The following is a 19773-nucleotide window of genomic DNA, read 5'->3' as shown; positions in this document are numbered from 1 at the left end:
TTGTGCAACATCATGGACTATATATGGATTTGAGAGTGCAATGAAATGAGCATATTTTGTCAATCTGTCAACTACTACAAGAATGACATCTCTTCCTTGGATTTGGGCAATCCCTCAATAAAATCCATGGAAATGTGTGACCAAGCCATATCAGGAATAGGCAGGGGTTCAAGAAGACCTGGTACCTGCACATGTTCAGCCTTGGATACTTGGTAGATTGGACACTCATTGATCCAGTTATGGATTTGTGGTTTTAGGTGAGGCCAATGAAAAAGCTTTTTAATCCTTTGATATGTAGCTTTGATTCCAGAATGTCCTCCAATTGAAGATGAATGCAGAGAGTCAAAGATTTATCTTCTTGTTGTATTGCCCTCTCCCACATAAATCCTTCTCTTGTATCTAATGACACCATCTGTCAATGTATAATCGACATTGTCTTTGTTAGGTGCAGTAAGTATTTTCTGCAGAATGAGCTAACACTTTGGGTCATTGATGCAGCTAGACTTAATGTCCTCCACCCAATCTGGAACACATACACTGATTGCACTGCAAGATTGTTGTGAGACAGGTGGATGAGGAATTCTTGATAAAGCATCTGCCACTTTGTTTTCTTTGCCCTTTTTGTATTCAACCACATAATCAAATTCCAACAGCTTGAGTAGAAGTTTGTGTTGCACTCCCTCAAGTATTTTCTGACTAGTGATATATTTTAGACTTTGTTGATCTGTTTTGATCACTAGTTTGCTGCCCAAAAAGTAGTGTCGCCATCGTTTGAGGGCTGCCAAGATTGCTGAAGCTTCTTTATCATAAATTGATTGGCTAGCAGCTTTAGGTCCAAGGACTTTGCTATAGAATGCAATAGGTCTTCCTTGCTGCATGAGAACTGCTCCTATGCTAGTATTGCAAGCATAAGTTTCAAGAACAAAAGGTAGAGAAAAGTTTGGCAATGCTAAGACAGGTGGTGAAGACATTGCTCTTTTGAGGTTGATGAAGGCTTGTGTGTGTTGATCCAGTGAAAGGAGTCTTTCTTGAGTAAATCATGTAATGGTCGACAAATGACACCATAGTTATAGATAAATCTTCTACAATATCCTGTCATACCCAAAAAGCTTCTCAATTTTGTGACTGAATCAGGAATTGACCATCTTTGAATATCCTCTATTTTCTTTGGATCTGTGGCCACTCCTTTGTTAGAAATGATGTGGCCCAAATATTCAACCTCAGTTGCTGCAAATACACATTTGCTGAATTTAGCTTTTAGTTGGTGAGCTCTCAGAATATTCAGAACTGTCTTGAGATGGTCTTTGTGGGCTTGCCAAGTTTTGCTATATACTAGAATGTCATCAAAGAAAACCAGGATAAAATCTCTGAGGTGATCTACAAAGATTGTATTCATGAGTGATTGAAATGTTGCCGGGGCATTTGTGAGACCAAATGGCATGAGTAGCTATTCATAATGGCCCAAATGCGTTCTGAAGGCAGTTTTGGAAATATCATCTTTATGCATTCTTATTTGGTGATAACCCGAGCGAAGATCAATTTTGGTGAAGAAGGCAGCACCATGTAATTCATCGAGTAAGTCTTCAATTACTGGAATAGGGAATTTATTCTTAATTGTCACTGCATTAAGAGATCTGTAATCCACCACCAATCTCTAGGAGCCATCTTTCTTTCGGACTAGTAAGGCAGGAGATGAATAAGGACTAGAACTCGGTTTAATCATCTCAGTTTTGAGCATCTCCTGTATCAACTGTTCTAGTGCATTCTTTTTGTGGTGGGGAATCCTGTAAGGCCTTATGTTTGGAGGAGAGGCATTTGGTTGCAGGGGAATTGTATGATCACATGCTCTTGTAGGTGGTAAGGACTGAATTTCTTCAAAGAGATCAACATACTCCTGTAATATCTCTGCAATATCAAATGGAGCTGAGTGGAATTCAGTTGTAATATGGTGGAGGCAGTGAGCATCAGTGGGAGTAGATTCTATATTTTCCTGACAAATGATGAAGAATCCCAGTACACTCTTGCAGAGAAGCTTGTTCAGCTTGTTGGTTTTCAGAATGGGTGCTATTTCTATTTGTGTAGAATCTATAAATGTGATAGCTTGGCCATCCTTCACAATTTGTAGAGTTCTAGCATTAAGATCCAGGCTGATAGGACTGTGTTGCTTAATCCAGTCAGTTCCCAGAATAATATCAAATGTTTTTAGAGGAATGAGTCTGAAGGTGGTAGTAAAGGAAGTATTCTGTGTGACATACTCACAATTGACTGAGGCATCGGTATACATTTGACCACCATCTGCTACTGTTACCATAAGGGGGACTATGTTGTGAATTGGAAGGTTAGCTTGTATAGCTAGTTTGCAGTCCATAAAGGAACAAGAACTCCCACTGTCAACCAATGCGATTGCCTTCACTCCATTAATGAACAAGAGTAATGAGAAAGTCGAATTAGTCGGTATACCACTAAGAGCATGAGTAGATATGTGAAGAAGTTTTGTTTCCCGTTGTTGAGTAGGACTGGTAGGTGTAGGAATTAACTCATGCTCAAATACCTCATCTACTTGGATAGTTTCTGTTGTACCAGTGTCACTGTCGAGAAGGATGGCATGAATTACTGAGGGATAATCAGTATTGTCAGAATCCTCCACCAATGTAGCATTTACTGTTTTTCCATTTTTGCATTTATGTCCAAAGACCCAAGGTTCTTTACAGAAATAACATTTGGATTGTTCTTTCTGGTTCTGATTGCCAGTCCTAGGTCTTGAAGAATTGGAAGTTCCCTCTTTCCAATTGGAGCTTCTAAATGTAGAAGTGTTCCTGCTGTATGTAGATGGCATATGAGGGGGTCTAGAAGAACCAGTATGTTCCAAATGACGAGCATACCAGTAAGCCTCGAGTAAATTTTGTGGTTTGTGACACTCTACAAAATGTCTGATATCCTGTTTAAGGCCCCTAACAAAACTGGCGATGAAAAAAATTTCCTACAAGGAAGGATTGTCTCTTTTCAGAAGGACCATTGCTTCTTCAAAATTATCAATATAGGTGGTCATTGAAGAGGTTTGATGCACTTCATGAAATTTTTCCATAGCATCATAGGGGCTGGCATCAGCAAATCTATCACAGACCAAGTGGTAGAATTGTATCCAGGAAGGTAAATGGTGCTGAAGTAAGATACCAGTTCCTCTTCACTAAGTATCTGCTCGGCCAGACATGTATGCTGATGCAATTTTCACTTTGAGGTATTCTAGAGTACCAGTGAGTTCAAAGTACCTCTCACATTGTCGGATCCAACCAACTGGGTTATCACCTGTGAAGTATGGCATATCTAACTTGGGACTATTTTTATACTCATGGTTATCATATCTGGCTGAGTGTGAATGGTTAGGAGGCCTGAAATAACTGGAGGTGTCGAAGGGTCTAAATGGTAAGTTGTATTCTGGTGGGGGTTGTGTGTTCTGGAATGGAAATGAGGGATGGTATTGTTCATGACTGAGGGATGGGTGGGAAAAAAAGTTGGCAGGCATTTTGAGTGTTGGAATGAGGGTATGTAGGTAAGGTTGTTTTATGAGTGTTGTTGTTGAAATAGGTATGGTTTGGCTGAGGTGGTATTGGTGGAAGGTTGTAGTTAAGTGTTGGGAAGGATATGGTTCTAATTTATGAATAGTTTCATTCTCTGGGATCTTGTTGGGGATTTTGGGTTCAGGCAATGTTCTGGTCTCAGTGATCTCACAATTGAAAGCATCACTGGTTCCTTCGAGGATAACACCTGAATTTGGCGATATTACCTTGTTAGCCTCTTCCACATTTTTCTTCTGGCTGGAGATGAGTAAAGTCTTGAGCATGCCCTTGATTTCATCCATTTCACCCTTGAGGTTCTTCAAGGAAGTAATATCGGATTGCAGCACCTGCATTTCAGATCTCAGGTTCTGAACCTCCTCATCTGCCTTAGTCCGAGTCATCACAATCATCTTCGCCTTCTGATCTGGTCGGTTCGGATCAATTCCTTCCCTTATCAGCCAAATCAGATCAGTCTACCACCGTCCGATGTGGAGATCGGATTCAGAATTTTACTCAGGAATTAATCCTGAAACCTTCTCCTGAATCCACACCTCGCCGTCACCACCTGCAGCCGATCGGATCAAGCTCCTGGAATTTTACACAGGAACAAGTCCTGCAACCCTCGCCTTCACCGGATCGATGCAAAATTTTCCACCGAGGAAGTAGGCTCTGATACCCTTGTCAAGTTCCAACCAAACAATTGGATCGAAACTGACAGAAATCGAAGGGAAAGGGGAAAGAACAGAGGAGGAATTGGGAAGAGAAGAGAAACTTTTCTACTGCTAGCTCTACTCTAAGATGAACAAGCGAATATGGCAATTGGATGATGCCCTTTTCTCGATTAGTTACGGGTTTTATACCCCAGTACAGTCATTAAGTCGCTAATCACGTTTACAGACGCTCTTAGGCACCAAATCACCATTTGTCGGATAGTAACAGTATTAACCGAAATGGAAACTCTAATGCGAATTGCCGAGCGATATGAAGCGTCTGATCTTTAGTGAACCGGTATCAAGTCATCTGGACCGTTGATGTGTTCCGACAGCTTCTTCTTTCTCTTGCCGTCTGGTCTGAACCTGACAGACGCGGTGGGGGCACCCGGCTCGCCGACACGTGGTGTTGCCCCGCGCGCCGGCCACTGCGCCCGCTGGCCCCGGGAGTGCCCCCGCCGCCACCACTGCCTCTTTGCCCATGCATGCCACCGTCGCTGTTGCGGTGAACTCCATTCTCACGATCCCATGTATGGTACCGTGGCCACTGCTCTCAAGGTGTTCGACAAAATGGCAACCTGCGCGACCTCGTCTCTGGAACGGCGTAGCCTCTCGCTTCTCTTGCGCAGAGACAGAAGCAAGATGCTCGATGCAAGGCTATAGCCTAATGCCTTCATACTGTACGCCACAACCCATGCTTGTTTCATGAGCGAACTCTTCAACTTGGTTGGTGGCTTGGTTCTTAGATTCATGCTGAAGATGGGGTTTTGTGGCACCAACGTGTTAGTGAGATGACGGTGATCGAATGCTGCTGATTACGCTGAATGTGCTTGGCGGCTATGCTCATAAGGCTGCAGACATATTCTGAACTAGCTGAAAGATGGTTTTCGGGCCAATCAGTACACCATCAGTAGTATGTTTTCAGTTTGTACGCTGCTGCACTCTCTATTTTTGTAGGTATTACATTCATTTCGAAATTTCTGAAGGTGGTAGTTCAATTTGCTTGCGTTTCGTAGAGCTCATGGTCCATGCGGCTTCCAATACAGCTGCCTGGTAATTGATGAGCTGCACATGGTCCATGCAGGGCAGGAATCACCTAGTTGATTCCTGGTTGCTTCACCCAGCCGTCTACTACACTTTTACATTGATTAACATTAATCAGCTGTTGAGCACAATAATAGAAAGTAGAAAACATTATTTGTGGTCTAGAATTTTAGTTTGTTCTCTATGGCTTCTAACCATATTTCATTCCTTTCTCTCCATGCTTTGATTCGATTTTACTGTTAAATATTTTTTCAGATAATTTTGAATTAGAATTGCATCTTAGATTAAAAATTGTTTAGTTCTAAGGATTACTTATCTCATTTACTCTAAAATGCATTTATCATATTTTAGGGCAAGCTAATCGATGTTGTAAGTTTATACTTGGTTTGACATGCACTGCTCATCAAGCTGAGGTGCCACTTGTTTTGAAAGTTGTTATTATCTGCAGTACTTCCAAAAGGAAAAATAAAACTAGTCTTCTTCTTTGAGATTTAATTGACAACGGTACTAGAGAGGTGTCGTGGTTGTTGCTATCAGTGTATGCTCTTTTTCGTGTCATATTAATCTGCTAGATGTTTGTGACACACTCACACACATATGAATCTAATATTAGTAATACTGAGGAAGTTTCACTTTAAAGTGTATTGCTTCAGTCATTTACTTACGAAACGTGTTCATTCTTTGTTGGTTGCTATGACATTTGTCACCCAGTGATGATCAGTTGAGCTGATCAGAATCAGGTCCATAGTCAATTCTCATTCAAGGCACAAGCCAGAAACTTCTCTATTTTTCTTTTTGGACGACTGCAGTTCCTAGAGTGTGTTAAGTGTTCATAGTAGAGACATTCCTGTTACTAGAAGCTACATTACAAAGTGATCTGAGCTAACCAACCAGATTTTTTACTAAATTTTCATTCAAAACAACATATAGTTATCTGCTCTATCTTTGACTGAAATCTTTTAATTATTTAATAATCGATTAAAAACCCCCTCTCCACAATCTGAATTCTATGTAGTCTATTTCCTTCTGTTTTAATGCTGAGATAGGTCCAACATGTTATAAGCTTAGTGAGGACGAAATTGATAAAAGAAGAAGCTGGACTCTACCACTAAGGCAGAAAAAACCAATGTGTGCCTTAGTAAACACGAAATCTAGTGAGGTAATAGATTCATTGAAGGATATTATTCAGAGGGAGCGATCTGTGTTTTGATGCAGTTTGATCATTGTTTGGTATCAATGAACCGAGATTGTACAAAATTTAGCATACCTTATTTTTAAAGTAGCCTTGAGAATGCTAATTTTCAACTCGTTGATATTTCGGAATAGCTGTATTAACTTCATTTTACGCACAATAAAAGTGCCTGTTAAATGAGTCAGACCAAACCATTAGTGACAGTTTTTTTTAAAAGAAACAAAATCACCAGTGCAAGTTGTTAACTTTGCCGAGATTTTGTAGGCTAGCTACAAGCTACAGTTGCAAGGGATCTTATAAGTTATTTGCTTTGCATGAACCAAAAAAGTTTTTTGAAGTTCTAAGTTTGGGACGATAGAGTAAGTTCACTTACTATTGTACTTTCATTTATATCTTGGATGAAGTGCATAAAACTGAACTTATATCTTTTACCCAAACCACAAAACCTTTATGTACCTCGAAGCTCAAACTTTAATTCATGCCATGGGGCATGTATTATGCATGGTTTATACAAAGTAGAAAGCTAAAATGCTGTGTGTTTTTTACCTTTTTTTTGCAACGTAATATATGGAGAAAATGGCAACCATTCGGATAGGCCATGTTTGGAGTATATGGACCTGGAAGCGTCAAACAACGCTGGTATCACCACTCACCAGATTACGGGATGACTGCAAGATACTCCCCGTATCGTATCTGTTCTTCGCCATTTGTTTTCCTTCTTGGATCAGGCAGATCAGCAATGGCTTTTCCCTTCTTTGATGCAGATCTGCTCCAGGTGGTCTCTCGAATTCGCCACAGGAATTGTACAAGCTGTTTGTTTACTATTGTATTGTCAATTAGATCCCATTTTAAACCCCCCTTTTTAACCTGATTTTATTTGGGTACAGGGAATCATGGTAGTGACATAGCCATGGAAATCTTAATTTGGGATATAGAAATGTAATGATTGTCGTATAATCGAAGTATAATTTACACCAAGTGCATCAGTTTACCGTCATACTATCTTAGAGTATTCATGAAAGATTTTTTTTCAGTTAATATATTTTTAATCTGTATTGGCATACCAACAATAGACAAGAACTGTTTATTATTGGTTACTACAATCATTTGATAAGATTCAATCGTGCCCATATTTGTCAACATACATCTTTTATGATTTATGAATAGACAGATATTTATACTTCCCACTGAATTTCCTAATGGATTTTGAATTATCAAGAGCCCTAACACTGTTGAAGTATCCTTCTTTCGAGTATTGAGAAAACAAGTGTTGATTTTTTGCCTTTTTTGGTTTTCTAATCAGTGGGCAACTATTACAATCGTATATATAGAGGGCTTCCTGCGTTTTCACAAGACTCAATATATTATGAGGTTGAGTTTGCAAAAGCAGACATATGAACCAGCCATCTAACATGGAAATTCATAAATATGCTAGGTCATCAATATCCAATTTCGGTTTTACACGAAAAGTGGCAATGGATTAACGTAGTTGCAATATATCCTTTTCATTTTACTCATTGGATGTCTAAACAGAGTTTTAACAAGTTGGAATGGACCAGGTTGTTCTCTCTTTTGTCTGAAGTTTGTGGGAGTCCAGTTCAGTTCATGCTATGACGAGGGGTGGTAATTATTACTTATGTGTTTAAACAAGTCATGTATATGCATATAAAGTATTAGCTATGGACTGCATTAACCCTGTCGTATTTTTGCATATATTCCCTACGAAAATATTCATTATGGTCCTTTCCATTGCCTTCAGTCATCCATCAATGGGAGCATGTAGAGTGTAATGAATCCAGTTCAGTAGCAGCTAGAGCAATGTACAAACTCGTGGCAGACACGGCACACCATTTTTCTAGCATTCTATCTGATTCTACCAATGAGTTATTTTTTATGATCTATCAATTATTTCAATATTAATAAATTCATAAAGTATACTATTAAGACCTTTAACTAAAGAAATATAGTGCAAAGTAAATATCATCTGCTATTTATGTAAACTATAATAAGCACGAAGAGGTAAAAAGGTGCATTATTGCAATTAAACGGACATATAAAAATAGTGATAGTAAACCACAAGAATTGCCAGAATTAGTTAGGATCGTATGAAAATTTTGGTCATCATCCTAAAAAAAATTTATCATCATCCTATCTTCTTTGTATCTAAGTTTAAACATACGTTTTAATATCTACTACTACTTATACTATGTAATTTATCATACTTTGTTCAATAATTAACCACTATCAACAACAGGGGCTATTAGGCGTGGCAATACCGCGCCATCTTTCTAGTTAAGTTTATCTATTTCTGCTTCCCATGAATATAATGCAAGTGACCCAAACTTTGTAGATTTGTTTATTGTGTTAGCATGTTCTGATGCATTCTGTCATGGCTCTCACCATCCCAGTCTTCCTGGCTCTCACCATCATATAGTACAAAAATTTGCAACCAGTGCAGTGGCTCATCACTGGGCACCTCCCTCACCGCCATCCTAGATGGAACAATCTATGGCTCCAGATTTTATTTGATTGATCGTTTCGTGAATAAGCAGTAAATATTTTACATACTGTTGTAAATAGTACTAGCAATGCTTATGGATCAAGCATTTGGAGCTCATGTGAAAGACATAATTTGGGCATACATGGATATAGGCTGATCAGTTTCTGGTGCGCGGTACGTGCACTCCAACCTGTAAGCTCGGATAAGAGCTGCACGAAATTAGTTTGGTCCGTATGTGTGCTGTACACCTCTCCGAGATTGAAACTGTAATGCGCTTATCATGGTCTTAATATTATTTTTTTCACTTTGCATGCTTGTATAAATAATGCTCGATGAATCGATGTGCATGTCGATAAGGAATAAGGGGAAGCAGTTTGGTTTCTCCCAAACAATGTACTATTGTTGCATCATTAATTAATTATAATGTTTTTGAATAGTCCATTCGTTATAATTTATATCACTAAATCAATGACAGTTTGTGTTATGCAAATCTACTAGGATGCATTGTTTGGAAAGAAAATGTTGATTTATGCACTGCATGAGCACAGGGCAATCACCCGTCCAAGAAGTGTACATTACCTGATCCGTAACGTGAATTATGGCAAGAATTAACACACAATAAATGTTCCTGCCTACCTAGCTAGGTACACCGAGCACTGCTTTATATGCGAGCAAGTAGGAGAAATCTTTTTGTGTTCATTGGTCACTTGCATGTAACCATCCAAACAACGAAAGGTAAGAAGAGAACTCACTCAAATGGAATATTATGCCAATAGTGTAGCATTAGGGAATAGGAGACAACAGGAAAGATAGATCAAACTATGGTGGGTGTCAAAGAACAGTTGTTCACCGCATGACAGGGACGACTGCACACGGCCGTAGCCAGGCCAGGGGCAGTCGTCTACAACCTAGAGTTACTTGCATGTTTGGCATATGTGCACAATATCTTACGTAGGAATGAAATTGATGATTAGAGTGAGATAAATAGGCGCATCAACAACTTTTTTGCAAAATCGATGATCTTCTCTTATTTAGATCACCTAACGCACCTTAAAATTCAAGCAGAAACAAAAATAGAGAGAAATTTTAATAAGAGAAAATCGAGGCAACATGACTACATAGATGATATATGAATCATATATTCCATTTAAGATCAATTCATGTGTCTTAGCACTCAATAGATCACAACTAACAAATAAATAAGAAAAGTTGAATACTGAGCAACGAAACTCTCCAAATTGATTGTCTAGAGAGAATTCTAGACCCCATCACATAAGCTTATGCATGCGAATTTTATCCTCTAGTAACAAGAAGAATGACCACGAAAAGTGCTGAAATTTCAGCCGAAAAATCTAAAACAAAAATCAAAATCAGAAACAAAAAACTTGCAAACTTGTAAGGGAACCAATAGAGGGAAACTAGAAGGAGGGGAATTCAAACATATGTAAAAATATAAACTTTATTACTCAAAGAGATCAGCCCTATTTTAGACGGATTACAAAGATTTATCTCTTAAAACTCTCACCTATTACATAGACTAAGTACTCATCCTTCTCTCCTCTAAAAACTCTAGCTCTAAACTCTCAAATGGGTGGCACAAGTGGGCTCAAGTGGCTCGTTCAAACTCTCTTATAGCCCTACCCCTCTATTTATAGGTCTAGAAAATTTGACCCCTAATTTTCTTATTTTTTCCCAAAATACCCCTCTCTTATAGTATACTCCTACCTATCACCGAGGGTATTTTAATCTATTTTCTTCTTCATTCATCGGACAGTCATGACACCTTCATAACTTAGCTTCACCTTGACACAGGCTTCATGATGGTGCCACATACTCCTCCAGTCCTCCTATAATTTTGAGGCCAAATCACAAAACCCTAGCACACTTCTCAAAGCGTGACTAGCAGCCACTTGCTTGCACCTGAAGCAAGCGCTCCGATGATGATGCATGTCCTCTGTCTTGCGATCTTGACTACTGGCAAGTCTCTCCCTTTCCCGATCCCTCGGGCCGCCTTGTCACTTGCACTGGCATCCCATTCGGTTGACTTTGTCAACACGCTGTCTCCATCCGCCTTCCATGCTTTAGTTGACATGCACGTGTTCAGTTAGAATCATCCTTGACTCCGGCTGGCCTCCTTGATCATCCGGCACCAAGCACTCCGTTTAGCCCCGATCATCCCGCCGTCGACCGCCAAGTTGCATCCATCACCTGCACACCATGAGACAAGCAAACGTATATCTCCAACTCCAATTCCAGTTAGTCCATAATCAATATGCTTAAATAAAATCCCAAATCAATTCAAATAACATCAAAGCTCATGCAAAACTGAAGATCATCAAGCTAAATAAATACCAATGTCAATCACTCGTCACAAGTAAAACCAAGGCACATTTCAATGTGGTTTCTTAATCTCTCCCTTGATGAGTGCATTGACAACCCTCAAAGTACAAAGATTTTGGTTTGAAAAAATTAAGATAAGCTCATCCAAGTGAAAAAAAACTCGAGAAAGAGAAAAATATGTCATTTGGCATAAGAAAAGTTGCAAAAGCCCTAAGAGAGGCAAAGATAAACTAAAAACCTCAAAAGAGCAAGAAAAACTCAAAAACCCAAGAACACATGCTCCTCCTTAATGATTGCACATATTCTATTTTTTTCTTTCATTTCTAGATAAATGCAATTTTCTCCTCCTTTGTTGAATATTAGTGCATAATATCTTTGGACATATTTTCTCCCCCTTTAGCAATGCAAACATAAAGGTTACAAGACTATACAAAAGATGTGCAAATGAAATGCAAGCCTACAAAGCTTCGCACATAGATCACAAAGCACTTGCAAGGACTAGAGATATCAAAGAACTAGGAGGAGTAAACAATATAACTCAAAGGCACAAAAAGTTTCGAAGTGAGTTCATATCATAAGCACCGGGACTGAAGCAAGCTTTGATCATGTTGTTCAATTATCCAAAAGATGTCACCACAAAAGCATCAACAATTTTATGATCAGTGCAAAGATTAGATAAACTAGTGCTATATCAAGTTCAAACTAGGCCACCAAGTTCAACCCGACGGACTATGGAAACACCCATATATCAATCAAAGCTTTAGTTTGATAACATGAAAATAACATTCTTAGCACATAAAAAGCAAGAGTTAACTTTCTCATTTGATCATTTAACTATCCTCAAGTGAGTTTTAAGCAACCATGGGTTCACTTCTTTGGCAAACCACATGAAGCCTTAAGCCATCGTATTGGATTCAATTTTAGCTCAAAACTTGATCATTCATTTTATTAAGTCAACATAGGATTCAAGATATGCAATTTTTTACAAAGCCAAAACAAGTTGTACCTTTGCGATGCAAAAGAGCACATACTCTCCCAAGGGTTAATCATGGGCTAAACATTTACATAGACAAAGGTTAAAAACCCTCGATCCGCTGAACTAAACAAAGCGGCCTAGCACAAGCTTTTCACAGAAGTAGCCCTAATTTAAGCATTGATCAAGCTAAAGGAAATACTCAAGGGTAACAAGATATTATGTTCACATTTCAAGTTCATTCTTAGAAAAGATAAGCTTACTCAACAGATTTTATGCCATGTTTCAATAAGAGCCTAAGCTTACACAAATTGTTATACATCCACTACACTCAGCACAAATTCACAACTAATACAAGAAAGTGCAAAGAACATATAAGTGAAGCTTGCTAACATGATTATCTTACAAAAATGCTATGCAATACAAATACAATAAAAGTAAGATAGAGTATGTACAAAGGTAACTCTCCCTCACACAATGCCATAGGGATGGCACACAACACGCTCTCCCAACAGAAAGGAAAACCTTGTTGCATCTAGAGACTTGGTAAAGATGTCAGCTAGATGATGTTGGGTATATATGTAGCTCAACTCAACGTCTCCCTTCTCATTGTGGTCTCTCAGGAAGTGAAATCTCACATCTATGTGTTTGGTTCTCGAGTGTTGAACTGGGTTATTGGCTAAGCTTATGGCACTGATGTTGTCACACAAAAGTGGCACACTCCTAAAATCTTATTCAAAATCTCTTAAGGTAGCAACCATCCATAAAATCTGTAAGCAACAGCTAGAAGCAGGTACATATTCAGCTTCAGCAGTAGACTACGCAACGCTAGACTGCTTGCGAGAAGACCAACACACAAGAGAAATACCCAAGAAATGAAAAGTAACATAGGTACTCTTCCTGTCAATTCCACAACTAGCAAAATCTGCATATGAAAAGCCACAAAGAGAAAGCGAAGAGGATGCAGAAAACCAAAGGCCATACTCAAGAGTGTGCTTGAGATACCTCAGAATGCATTTCACTCCTTGGTGGTGAAACGTCCTCAGTGAAGCCTGGAAACGAGCACACAAGAAGACGGTGAAGTGGATGTCGCGTCTTGTTGCTGTCAGGTATAGGAGGGAGCTGATCATGCTCTTGTACTCCCGCTGGTCCACCTCCTCGTCATCTTCATCCGGATTAAGCACGGTCGAGGTAGCCATTAGTGTCACCAATGGCTTTACATCGCTCATGTCAAACTTCTTCAGCAAATCCTTAGTGTACTTTGTTTGGTGGATGAATGTACCTTGCTTGCATTGCTTGATTTGCAGCCCAAGAAAGAAGTTGAGCTCTCACATCATGTGCATGAGAAGAGCCACAAAAAATAATATCATCCACGTAAATCTGAACAAGTAAGAAATCATTGCCATACTTGAGAGTGAACAAAGTTTTATCAGCTGACCTCATCACATACCTATGCCCTAGCAAGAAAGACTTAAGCCTATCGTACCAAGCCTGCGGTTGCAAGTGGGGCGGGCTGCGGGTGTCTGCATCCCGTCCGCACTAGCCACGTGCTTTTTGTGGGATTTTGCGGCAGCCCGCAAAGCACCGCTAACTTTAGGTGGGGCTTTTGCGGTGCCCGCGCCCGCGTACATGCTACGATGTGCTTTGTCGTCGCAGATAGGATGCTGATCGTTTTGTGCTACTATGTGTTGCTGATTGTTAAATTTGAAACGTAGCCTCATCTTCACTGTTTAATATATGAACGACAAGTTAACAAAGAGACTCAGTGCATGAATACAGCGGCGTTAACAAAAAATAATTTTTTTTCAAACCATACAAAGAACAAAAATTACTGGGGAAAATTTTGAGTGTAGAACTTGAACAAAGTCAAGCGGCTATAAAAACACAGAGCATGAAACTAACATCACAAGAAATGACCCACCATATACATATTGGAGCACACATATTTAGAAGGTAGCAGAATCAACAATCACAAGAAAGACTGGCACACAGATATTTGAATCTTAATCAGGAAAGTATCCTAAACCAACATACTACAACCCTGTACAAGATGCGAAAGACTATTAGTGAGCAGTATTGTTAGTGCCACCACAATGCAACAGCTGTAGCTGAAGGCTCTGGATAAGCTCATTAAGTTGCTGAATGTTTTTCTCTTGCCTGTACAGAATAGATAATCTTATGGGCTGTGATAGTTTGAATGCATACAAAAGTAATGACCAAAAGACTATTAGTGCAGGAATCACTTGACAGATGAACATAGCTACATGAATACTAGAATCTACACAGGAAGTAGAATCTACACAGGAAGTAGTGGCATCTATGTAGATACTCACTCTCTTTAACTGCATCTATGCAGATACTCACTGGTTGAAGTAGGAACCAGGAGACTATGGGTCACATGAGATGGATCTGGTCATGAAACATCAACCATGACTACAATGACTACAAGAAACTTAAAGAATGAAAATTCTAATAAGATTATGTCAAAAAGAAAATACAACTCGGATTACTTCAGAAAGAAAATACAACTAGGGTATTTCAGTTGAGATCAGAAACAAAAAAAATGAAACCCTGTAAGGCACACCACACTTCAACATTATAACAGCATGAAACAAGATCGAAATGATAGGATCATGCAAATGTCCCAGTATGTAAATAAAAATATGGATCAAGAAATAACTTTTGAGGTAAATAAGACTAACACATAGGGCATCATTGTAGTAATATTACACCGATCAGCAGGTTTTGTCCACTATCGATGGAAATGATTAATTTTATCAAGCAACAGTCTATTAAACAAGTGCACTGGAGCAGTATGTCATCAATACCTATGCTGCTATGGAATAAAACTAAGCAGTTTTTGAAATCTACAGCTGCTAGCATGAAGAACAAAAACAAAAGATTTAAAAGGAGATACCTGAAGTTTGCAGTTAAATTTCATCATCGCCATCATTTCTAGTCCAATTACCAGCTATGTTATCCCATGTAGAGTCTAAAACAATTGAAATGGATTCAATACGCAGTTAAACACAATAACAGAAGATGTAACTTTTGGTGTGGGTAGTGTGGGGAAGGGTAAATACCTTTTGCTCGTATCCAATCTTGCAGACAGATAAGAGCCTCTATTGTGTCACTAGTCAATCTGCTTCTGTAGTCATTTATAACCCTCTCTCCAGTGGAAAATGCTGATTCAAAGGCTACCGTTGAGGCAGGGACTGCTAACAAGTCACGTGCCATACATGCAAGTGTAGGATACTTGGTGGAGTTCATCTTCCAAAACTCTAGGATGTCGAAAGGAACTCCTATGGGGACTGTTTCTTCTTCCAAGTACTCGTCAAGCTCACTTATTCTTCTCGTTTGCTGCACACTTTGATGCTTCCCCCAATCTGCCCATGGGTTGCTTTCATCTACATTTAGTTCATCATCATTTACTGTTTGTGCATTCTTGTAGATTGAGTCTGACGAATACTCAGCAAAGAGTTTTACAAATGTTTTCTGCACTTCAGAAAGGTATAAGGATGCTCTATTTTCAAAGCCTTTTTTCAAACGGAAGTCAAGAAAGCCAAACTTAAATCTAGGATCTAGAATAACAGGAATGCAAATCTTCAAGAACGATAGATCCCAATATTTCTTGAATTTCTCCTTCATCTCGTGAACCATGGATGCAATGACTTGGTCTGCATTAGAGGACTCTCTGTCCAACATTCTCTTCACCTCCCAAATCTGATGGAAATAGCAGCTAGAAGTAGGATATTTGGAGCCTGACACTTCTTTAGTTGCATCATAGAATACCTTCAACATGCTGCAAAGCTTCTTGGCCATGTCCCATTCCTCAATCGAAGGCTCGTGTACATATTGAGTGTCCTCTCGAGTCAAAGCTTCAAATGCCCTCTTATACTCCGAAGCTGAATTGAGCATTTCATATGTTGAATTCCATCTTGTAGCAACATCAAGAGTAGGGCGCTTCTGACAAGTTATACCTACTTGCTGGACCATTTTTTCAAATCTTTCCTTGCGAGCTTGTGAGCTCTTTACATAGTTTACACTATCTCTGATATTGTCGATAGCACCACTCATGGCCTTGAAACCTTCTTGAGCTATCAGATTTAAGACATGTGCAGCACACCGGTAATGAAACAATTTTCCTTTACGGAGTAGCAAACTCTTGGCTACAAGGTTCTCTTGCAAAGATGTCACAAAAGAATCATTTACTGTTGCATTGTCTACTGTGATTGCAAAGACCTTATCTTCTATGTTCCAATCTTGGAGAGTCCTTAGCATAGCATTGAACAAGTTTCTACCATCATGAGGTGTCTCTACAAGAGTAAACTTTATAATCCTTTTAACGAGCCTCCAATTATCATTAATAAAGTGGCATGTGACACATAAGTAGCCTAGGGTTTGATTTGAAGTCCACAAGTCAGCTGTGAGTGAAACTCTAGATGTCGAGGTTTGTAAGATCTTTCGTAGGGCTGCCTTCCCTTCCTCATATGCATCAATGCAATCAGCCTTGATGGTAGTTCTAGAAACTAGTGTGAACCAAGGATTTAGGCTAGCAACAAAGTTTCTAAATTTTGCGTAATCAACTAAACTGAATGGCAATTCATGTACGACAATCAACTTAATCAGTTCTTGTCGAGCTACTTCTTGGTCAAATTTCCAGTTCTTTAGAGCACCATGCAAGGACAGATTATTGGAATTCATTTGGGTACGCATATGATCAAATCTGGATTTTCCCTCACAACTATTTAGATGCCTACGACAACCACTTGTGCCAAAATCTCGATTTGCTTTGAATATTCTGCTGCAATGAATGCACTTAGCTTGCACAAGAGTTTGACCATCATATATAGGTTCAAATTCAGTCCATATCTTAGATGTAAGTTTCCGTCTTCTATTTCGACATGAAGATCCTAATATAGAATGGATTTTTTTAATAGACAGTGACATGAAAACTATTGCACAAATGATACACGTTTATGACAAAATAGAAGTAGCAAATTACAATACTTACTGCTAGAGGGAGATATTGGGATTGGCGATGGGGACCTTGCCAGTGATGTAGATGGGGACCCAACTCTTGGTGATAACATTATCTTTATCCCAGGTGACCTCACGGCCATTGGTACTATTGGTGACATGAACCGCTTTGCTTGCGGTGCATTGATCTGCTTCACACTTGGGACCTTCCGCTTCTAAGTTCAGCAAGAAAATGACATGGTTAGGATGACTGTACCATTTAATGTTATTCTGGTACAAGTTATCGGCAGCAAGAATAAGCAATGCATAATGAATACAACAAATTATTCGATCCTTTCACTTTACTGTACCATTTAATGTTATTTTGGTACAAGTTATTGGGAGATTATTTGTCTAGCTCCTTTCACTTTACTTTGTGTGGAGATTATTCTGTCCATGCCTTTCTCAAATTAGAACAGAGAAATACTAGCCTAGCATAAAGCTGAATCTTGGCCTTAAACACAACACATAATGAACAAATCAACCCAACATTGTCTTGTCTCTAGTAGAAAAATCATATACAAAGAATCCTATAGAACGAACAAAATGAAAGGCTTCGATTTTGTAATTTTGTGCTCTGATGACAGGAGGAAAGATTCAATAAAAGTCACCTGCCACATCTCATTGGAACCCTCAATCAAGTAAAACTAGGTCTATTAAAAGAACATATCAAAACTCTAACTATATTAAGGCCACATTCACACACAAATCATGAACCAAGCTGCACACTGAGATTCCAGTCACAACTAAAAGAAGAACCGACCAATGACATGCGGAATCATAGAAAATGATTCTAGGCAGCTCAACAACTCTACATCAAAAATGGATCCAGAAAGGAGTACAAGATAACCCCAATCGTGTAGGCAAACACGTCCAAATATAGATCCAGAAACGTTGATTCATTCTACAACATATTCAGCACAGAGTCAAACATTAAACACGGAATCAAGAGATTACCAGGGAGGGGGAGCCTGCCGCGGCGGAAGAAGAGGATCCCGTGAACATGCGCTGCGCTGGAGGGCGCGACGTCGGAGGGCGCGCCGACGACGCGGTTGCCGGCACATGTAGATGGGGCCGCCGACTAGGGGTAGCCCCGGAGGATGCGTCGATGAAGGGTGGCAGAGGCGGCGGCGGTGCAGCCTGGAGGCCCCGGCGGCTAGGGCTCGCCATGTCTGCGAATCTGCGATGCCTCAAGCTTCTGTTTGTTCGTGGACTTTGTGGCGCCGTTGGGACCTGCGGGATGCTCGTGTAGACCCGTTCCAGTGAAAGTGGGTCGTGTGGCTGCATGTTGTGGGCTCGCGGCGCAGGTCGGCCCAGCGGCTTTGCGGCAAGGTCCACGCCACTTGCTAGCCTAACCAAGCCCTAGTTTCCTACTTAAGCCCATACAAAACTTTTTGAAGCTTGTATACTCTATGAGGGTATTTAGGATGCTCAAAACCTGGGGGTTCCTTGACATAGACCTCTTCCTCTATAAAACCATTTAGGAAAGCACTCTTGACATCCATTTGATATAACTTGAAACCTCAAGATGCCGCAAATGCAAGGAGGATCCTAATAGCTTCCAGCCTAGCTACTGGTGCAAAGGTCTCTCCAAAGTCTATCCCCTCTAACTAAGTGAAACCCTGAGCTACTATTCTAGCCTTGTTTCTTACTATAGACCCATTATCTCCCTGTTTGTTTTTAAAAACCCATTTGGTGCCTATAGTGTGAACATTTGGGGTGGCTCTACTAGAACCCAAACTTGGTTTCTCTGAAAGTTTTCAAGCTCTTCATGCATGGCATTGACCCAACTCGAATCAGATAAAGCATGTCTAACATCATAGGGCTTAAAAGAAGCAGGTAATGCAGAATCAATGTAATGAGCATGAGAAACAGATTTGGACCTTGTTACCCTCTCACCAAGGTCGCCAATCATCAGCTGTGGGGGATGTCGCTGTTGAATGTGTTGAGGGGCTTCACGCTGTGAGATGACCTCCCCCTCAAACACTGCAGGCTCTAAAGCAGCTAAAATGGAAGTAGAGGCTGTATGACCCTCTGCCGGTGTCGAGGAGGCAGGAACCAGCTCAGGAGCGAGTGCAGTAGTAGGAAGTAGTGGATCATCCCCGAAAGCTGGAAGGTCGTTGTCTACAAAAATGCTTTCGCTCATCTCCTGATCACCTGCACACTCAAAGATAGGACTAGCACAAGGGGTTGATTCATCAAAGGTCACATCACAGGACTAGGTGTTTGTGTCAAAATTAAAGACCCTGTAAGAATGACCATGAGAGAATACCCAAACAAAATGCAATCGAAAGAACGCGACTCGAACTTGTTAAGATTGTCACACTTTAGGATGCAGCACCGACACCCAAAAACTCTCCAATGCGGAACCTTCGGCTTCCTCCCAAAACACAACTCATAAGAAGTCAAATTCAAGATCAATGCAAGAAAATTTGATT

The 19773-nt window shown here is 39.9% G+C and overlaps 1 protein-coding gene across 1 annotated transcript; it reads right to left on the bottom strand.

The window, feature by feature from the left end:
- Positions 1-15246: 15246 nt before the first annotated feature.
- On the bottom strand, positions 15247-18683 carry LOC133895042 (zinc finger BED domain-containing protein RICESLEEPER 2-like). Its single transcript, XM_062335251.1, has 4 exons — positions 18293-18683; positions 17331-17511; positions 15400-17229; positions 15247-15308 (listed from the first exon to the last, which is right to left on the bottom strand). The coding sequence occupies exons 1-4, from the start codon at positions 18620-18622 to the stop codon at positions 15247-15249; spliced, it is 2403 nt and encodes an 800-aa protein (XP_062191235.1). The 5' UTR covers positions 18623-18683.
- Positions 18684-19773: the final 1090 nt, after the last annotated feature.

This window comes from Phragmites australis, chromosome 16 (assembly GCF_958298935.1).
Source record: "Phragmites australis chromosome 16, lpPhrAust1.1, whole genome shotgun sequence".
Lineage (NCBI taxonomy): Eukaryota > Viridiplantae > Streptophyta > Magnoliopsida > Poales > Poaceae > Phragmites > Phragmites australis.
Note: the sequence above shows the minus strand (reverse complement) of the source record. Positions and strands in the feature narration are given on the sequence as shown.